This window comes from Mycetomoellerius zeteki, unplaced genomic scaffold (genome assembly GCF_001594055.1).
Source record: "Mycetomoellerius zeteki isolate Tzet28-1 unplaced genomic scaffold, Tzet1.0 scaffold113, whole genome shotgun sequence".
Taxonomy (NCBI): domain Eukaryota; kingdom Metazoa; phylum Arthropoda; class Insecta; order Hymenoptera; family Formicidae; genus Mycetomoellerius; species Mycetomoellerius zeteki.
Window position 1 is genome coordinate 132556 of NW_017256051.1, and position 8121 is coordinate 140676.

The 8121-nt window shown below is 34.4% G+C and overlaps 1 protein-coding gene across 1 annotated transcript in view; it reads left to right on the plus strand.

Moving 5' to 3' along the window:
- Positions 1-8121, plus strand: part of LOC108728145 (tRNA dimethylallyltransferase, mitochondrial) — a 104569-nt gene that overhangs the window by 82875 nt on the left and 13573 nt on the right. Inside the window, exon 5 of the mRNA XM_018456547.1 lies at positions 2755-2870. Coding sequence (XP_018312049.1) covers positions 2755-2870 — 116 coding nt within the window. The remainder of the gene's footprint in view (positions 1-2754; positions 2871-8121) is intronic.

Consider the following 8121-nt stretch of genomic DNA (forward strand, 5'->3'; position numbering starts at 1 on the left):
TTTTCATTATTTTGGAAACATGTATAATACATTCTCATAATCGAACATTCGCCATCCTGTTACTTTTTAATGCGCGGCATGTTCTAATTTTGGAAAGTCAATCATATGACGATCAAATCGAACTCGCGGTTCGCGCAATACCGTGATATCGAAACTACTCAATCGCAAACACTTATTTAATTATGTCAGCAACCACGGCGAGCCAATTTCGATTCTTTGTGTTGTCACGACGCGATTGTAGCAGACATTCTACATTTGCTTATTTAATTGTTCTCAGCTACATAAATATTATCTGTTATTGATATAATTTATTATATACCATTTATCAGTATTACTTCGTCATTAGTAAGGATTGTTAAAAGCGGAATTTAATTAATTTATACTTTACTCTCTGTAGAATATTAGTTTGGCCTCGTCTCGGGCATTGACCAAGGTCATTGAGCCCCGCGAAAATTTATAGGAACAGGAAGCTAAAATTGGAAGCAACATTTTTATTATTATAAAATCTCTCATGCCTCTCCGTGATTACCGTGCTCGTAACAAGAACTCTGCATTTACGCGATTGCAACTCTCTGATTCATATTACAAGCTTTCATCTACCAATCTTTTACGGTGTATTAGATTATTAAACCGCAGAACCGGACAACCGTATTTGACATTGAATTTTATGTACAGTCACGTGTGTGCGTTTAACTAGTATATCTTCGTGCATCTCTCGGAATCACATCGGGCCATGTCGTAAATCCGAAAGGTATTTATTTACTCGATTATACACAAAATAAATCACGCAATTATACAGAATGTTTCACGAGTTTAGGGATAAACTTCAAGGAATAGTAAATCTCACTAAAAACATGGCACCCAAAAGAATCAATTTATGTTAAAGAAACTATTCTTCGATGCATTTTTAAGAAACTATTCATTTGATCGCGTGTTACGTCTGACAATACTTATAGTTTACGTCCTTTGATTTTGTTTTTTGCGAAAAAATAAAACAAGCAAAAGAGCTTGGGCTAAAAATGCGTCGGAAGACAAGTTCAACAGTTGTATCTTTTGATAAGATATATTCCCTAAAGTTTGTCCGTAAAGTCCTGAAACATCTTATATACATATTAACACTTATTTCCTTGTTATCCTCGGAGCATGGCACAGGTGTCATTACTCGCGATCGCTTTCAACGATATTCTCCGCATCATCGATATGTTTAAACCGCTGATAAACAGGAGTATAAAGTCTACTTCGTGAATCGTATATGTCAGATTGATGTATCGCTCGCGCTCAAAACTACTCGAAAACCGGCCACATGCACGGTCAGTAATCTCGTACGTTAGCTCGAGGACACGTCACCTTCTAACGCGCTTTCGCCATTAGCAAGGTCATATGGAAGAGGAACAATTGCAAAACTTGGAGCTATCAAGGCCAACGGATTTTTCTTATCTAACGGAATGATTGGTTATTCCCAGTGTCGTTGAGCCGTAATCAATAGCAAGGACCATCCTTGGTATTGAGCCTACATATCGATCGTTCTTTTTACTTCTTCTTTTTTTCTTGGCAGGATCGTGAATTCAATGAGAGATATGTAGTCATCGATATGATTCCGATTCGTGTCTTATCTGATCAGAACGGTAGGTGTCCTACGAAATACTAGGGCACTTTTGCATTTCGACGTTCTACTTACGATGTTGTATTTCTGCTAACTTGTTTCGAACTGTAAATTTTTATAGGGCAAAGAAGGAGGAATTGCGAACACATGGTAAACGCGAACGATATCATTGCAGTATATTACTGATGACTCACTTCTTGTATCCGCTGTACGCTTAAGCCTGAATGCACTAACGTTACTATGATTTGAAGCGAGGTTTAAAACTCTGTTTATCTTTCCCTCTCTCTCAGCATTAAAGAGAAAAGTGAGAATTTTAAGCTTTACTTAAAGTCAAAATAACATTACAATCGGAGCTTAGTGTTGTATTATAATATACGACTATATAGAACGGACACGCTATTTAAGATGATATTAATTATTATAGATTAAAGTCAAATAACTGCTAAGTAAAGAACGATTTTATTAAAATCTAAAAATTTAACTAAATTTAACTAAATACAGATCTGAAAATAATTTTGTTGAACCATCAAAATAGTTATCTATAGAAAACTCAAGTACGACGAGCAGTGCTGCGAACAATTTTTATATTCTGTCAACCAGCATGAATGTCCTGTATAATTGTTTTGATACTTCGACAAAATTATTTTCTGATCTTTATCTGGCTAAATTGTTAAATACACAGCAAAACACCGATCTTTCCGTATGGAGTATCTCTTGAGTAAAGATTTCTATAATTGATAAATAATCAGCTTTATTTGACTTTTCCCTTAGATGTTCACAGTTTCTCCACTCTTATCATTCATGTCATAACGCTTAATCCATAACATTAAAAGAATAATCATATTTATACTGGATACGTACCGTGGCAGGTTATTAGCTGTTCTTCGCGGTTCACTTCTCGTTACGTTCTCGGCGAATAAAGCCGATCGTTAAAACGTTTATTTATTATAAATTCAGTTTGGATAAATCGTGAAAAAGAATCTCGCGCCATCGTTAGATAGAATATTTAATGTCCGGAATCTCAATAACAGTTACATTGAAATATTACGCGATTGAACCGAACGATTTCTTAACGGACAATTTCTATCAATGTCGTCATACTCGTCATGCTTAATGAATAAGGGAGCTCTCCTTTTCTCGAAATTTTGCAGAAAATCCTCGATAACAGATTGAACGACAGAATCGATGGTATGATGGAGGTTGGTTTGGTGCAGGAACTACTTGACTTTCATCGCAGATACAACGAGCAGCGGATTAAGTCTAACACGTGAGTATACCTCTTAGCATACTGTTAAATCACATGGAATTCAATACAAGTTCAAGGATTTACTCTCCTTGTCGTTTTTTTTTCTCTTTTCCACTTAGGTAATCATCTCAATTTTCGATCGTATATATAGATAATATTCAAATTAAGATTTAAACAATAATGAGTAGAACTAGATCGATATACTATAAGAAAAAAAGTAACTTTAAATCCTCAAACCCGCGCCGACAGTAGTTCTGATCTTCTAATGATGTCATTTTATTCGTTCGATGGCTCATCATCTGAGCTGTCCAATACGACAAATATGTCATTCCTATGCTTAGAAAGTATCCGTATATTATTGAAAAGGTATGTAGCATATCCTAGATATCAAATGATCGACATGACATGGACATATCTGTCTACGAATACCATTCTTACACATGTGAAGTAATATTCTTTAATAGCATCTTTCCCTTCACCATTGCGTTCTGCTATAATGTAGACATAGTATGTCTACGTTATATCGTGTTTTATTAACATGCCTGGACTGTATTCGAGTTTTTAAGAAATATTGGATTAACAGTGTCAATATCATAATTAGTGAGATCATCAGCCTCTATATATCACGGTTGATTTTTTCTCACAAATAAGATTAAACAAGAGTGACATATTCGTCGATATATTATCGATAAAAGTTTTAGAGATACTAGTCTTAATCGTGGGTGGGCGATACAAAATAGAACTCACAGTCAGTCGTGACATAGGAGCTGATAATCTCGCTGATTATGCTATCGATATTGTTAATTTAATATTTCTCAAAGTTCGAATACAGTCCAGGCACATTAATAAAACACGATACCATGTCTACATTGTAGCAGAACGTAATGGTGAAGGGAAAGACTCTGTTAAAGAATATTGCACATGTACGAATGGTGCTCGTACTGTAGGCTGCTGTACCCATATCATGTCAATCATTTGGTATTTAGGATACGCTAAATACCTTTCTCATGACATACAGATATCTGAGCATAGCAATAACATATTTGTCATGTTAAACAGCTCTGATGATGAGCCATCAAACGAATAAAATGATATTATTAAGAGATCAGAACTATTTTTAGCGAGGATTTGAGAATCTAAATCTATCGTTTTCTTAAATGCTGTCATTATTATTTACATTATTGATAACCGGAAGCGGATAGAACGAAGTTCTTTGCGTTGTTTCTAATAATATAGGCTAGCTTTCCTACAGATCCTGCTTCTAAATATAAAAATTTGAATATTTTATATTGGTTATGAAAAATTTTCCATTTTCATTTAGAAAACCTGGGAAAATGAGGGAATTTCAAAATTCATTTTCTGGCAACCCTGAATATAAAAGTGAGAACTATAAATTATTGTACATGGGTATCGAATTTTTAATGGAAATCCTACAATCGACGATTAAGTAACGACTATTACTAATACTGTGCTCAAAGTACATGAGTTGATGCGGGATTTCACTGATTCCAATCAGTGTCCTAATTAGCATGCTTCTTCTGAAGGAACTTTGCGAATAAAAGTTTCCTTATTGCAAGCGGAGAATGTAAATGCGTCAAGGATAACGGGTGGATCAATATACAAAGTTGTAGTGCTTATCGTGATCCCTCGCAATACATAAAATCTCTCGGTGAATCTCGATACTCACGAGTCTGTTCGTCTAAAGGTGCCGTTTATCTTTGAGATAATTTCAAACATTTCTGAAGTCTTAGAGATATCGATAAAATTCATTAACAACGTCTTAAATGTAATTTTCTGCCGTGATTTATGTACAGAGAATTTTCTTTGCTTCTATACGCGAATTTTATTATTTTACCCTGTAAATCTTAGTAATGAAATTTTTATTAAAGTAGGATTTATATAAATTATTTCTAAAATTTGTATTAATTATTAAATAAAGATTTCATTATTTATTCAAACGAATTGATTATATATAAGCTAGTACTTAAATATAAATAACAAACAATAACAGAGTTTTATTAGATGAATATTATTTCTGAATTTAGTAAGAAGTCTAAAGTTATATAAAAGATTCATATAAAAGATTAGGAAGTCTGGGATGCCCCGTATATTTTTCTTGTGCATATGGAATGTGCATGAGTCAAATCATTAGAAATCAACAACGCGTTACTTCTTTGTAATGCTAAATAGCAAAAAATACCCAGGTTATAATATCAGTTTGCATCAATAAAGCATGTGAATAAAAAAAAATATTATTAATCCTTCGCGTAGGCATGGCACACTGAGTTTTTTTTTATCTAAACGAAATTTCACTCTCAAATTTCTCACATTTCAATTTTTATTGAATAAAGGTTTTAACATTTGAGTTAAATAACTATTTGGTAATGGTAGAGAAGCTAAAAAATTTGGGCTCGATATAAAAAAGACCCAGAATGCCTACATATGTGTGCCTATACAAAAAGTTAATATATAGATCATAGGAAAAATATTAAATTATATTCTTTTATTTATATTATTATATTGATTAAAAATATTAAATAAATTTAAATTGTAGGAAAAATACACGTTATTCCACGTCAATACACAGAGATTTTTAATTATTGAAATAAATTGTTTCTATCACTAATAACTCATTCAATATACGTTTTAAAGAAGACTTATTGAAATACGCGATGCAAATGTAAGTAGGATACTCAGTATCAATAAAAATATCGAATGAGGAAATGGCTAAGCATGAGAAAATTAGAAAGGATTTTGATATCTTATAATCTGTTTTGAAAGTCGGCCTTCTTCGGTGACATCGGCTTTTCCTATTATGGTTATGCTTGAAGATCCAGAAAGTTCATTCTTTTTTATTTCCACCGTAAACGCATATTGATGCATATGTGTGCACGGAAAAAATTGGTTGATAGAATGTCAAAATTTTGTGTAACATTACTCATCATGCTTGAGATCCTTAAAAGTTTATTTTGATAAACCAACAAAATTATTTTCATATTTGTATATAGCTAAATTTTTAGATACTTCAGCAAAATCGTTCTTTTCGTGTGTCATCAAATTTACAGATCATGTAGATGCATGCTGTCAAGACATATGACCTGGTGACTCGTTATTAGTAGACATGCTTAATGAATGGGCCTACCCCTTTCCCCTAGCCTTCTTTGCTTGCGGAAGTCGCGGGCGTAATGCGACCGGATGTCGGTGCGAAAATAAAGGAAGTAGCCAACCGCGAGGAAAAGCACGGGCGAGCGATTACGTGTGCGCAGCGTCGGGCCGAAAATTAATCACCATCTAATGAACTGCCGCCTTCCCCTAGTCCCTTCTGCCTCCTAGAAAAGAAAGACGGTGGTTAAATGACTGAGACGCGGTTTCCCGTGAACCGGACTCGACTCCCGGGTTTCCAGCGTCTCGGAAACGCGATAACATGGAATAACATAGAACGCTAATTACTCGACGAATCATGGTAATTGAAAGGCGCAATTAGCAACGTGACTGATGTTAGGACGCGCGTACTTCTCGTGTACAAATGCGCGACTAACTCAAAGGTAAATATACGCGATCGAACTCGACTCGGGCTAATGTGTTTGGCGGAAAAATTACAGTTCGGTTCACGTGGGACGAGCAAAAGAGATTCGAGAATATCAAAATTAAACATTCGCGTTTCTGAAATGGACAGTTCATGTAACTTGATTCAAATCAATCACAAGGTAACCGATATATTCGGAATATGGAAAACGAAATTATCGATTGCAGAAATAGGCAATGCGAATGATAAAACGTAGACAACATGATTCAATAGATTTTTTTTATCCAAAACAGAATAACTTTATTAAGCGGAAGGGTGGGGGAGGGAATGTATGGATTTTTTTTTAAATAAATCATTTTTGCCCATTTCACCCCAATTTATTTAAAATCCTAACTACGCAAATTCTGTCAAGAGTATCGTGTTTAATGTGAAAAGAATCTTTGAAATATGTATAACTATAGCATTTTGGAGAGAAAAAGTGAATTTTTTGTTGAACTGTGTAATGGAAGCGGCGATTGTAAATTATTTTATTACAATTGAAGTATTGATCAGATGTGATAGGTAGTAAATCAAAGGGAAAGTATAACGAACGGTAGGGAGCGCAGAGGAAATATCGCGCGCCTCGATTACGGACAGCTCGCTCTTGGAGGTGCTGCGAAGAAAGTGCGGTCTGGAAGCTAATTATTTTATCGCGATCTTTCGCAGCAATGTGCGCCACGGGTGATAAATAATAGCGTGGCAGAAGTTCAGTCACGGAAGAAAAGCGACAAACTTCCTTGACCGCAAGCCAGAAGTCTGTAAGAAATCGCGATTGGAAAAGGTATTAGTTAACTTTGAATTTACGTGTAACTATTCCTCGGAACCAATAGTTGCGCGGTATTTCTATGGTCCAGCGATTTAGAGACTTAAAATTGTTTGCGCAGGCGTTTGCATAAATAAATAAACGCTATTAACTATTACATTCATAATATCAAATTATATCCAATTTGAGTTTTTTTTAATTATTTCTATAGAACGCCACTGCTTTTATTCAATATATCGTTCACTTAACCAAAACAATAGGATTAAACAATTTAATTCAAGAAACGTATTAAAGGGCTCCGCATTAATTATATGGAAAATTGGATTGCAGGGTCCTTTGATTCTCTCTCTTTCTCTCTCAAATTTAATTTACTATAATAAATTCATACGTTATTGATATGAACGTTTGCTTTGAAACTAAGTAATTCAACCACAGAAATGAATTTACATTTGATATACATGAAAATTAAAAATAACAAAATGTCATTTAACTCATGGGATTGAGTTACCATTTTTCTCTTTTGATATCTAATAGTCTAGTCGATACACGAATGGTAGAATAGGATACAGAATACAAACTAGAAAGGAGATGATATTTTTCTGATCGTACCTGGACCAACCGAAAGATATAATTTTCAGAGAAAAAGAGATTTGTGAATTTTATATATATATATAAGTATAATTATTTAATCTCGCTTGTATATATGAACGGAACCCAACGTTGTCTTTTCCCAGAAAGGAATTGGAAGGCGTATACCGCGCGATAGTGTAACGTTACCACTTTGCGCATCGTGTCACATTATACCCATAGTGCACATTTTTGCCCGACGTATATCACGCATTTACATTGATGCTTATTATACATATATACAGGGTGTTTCCAAATTAAATCGCAAAACTTCGGGAGCGTGTAGAGGAGTAAAAAACTAAGAAAAAAAGTCCTAT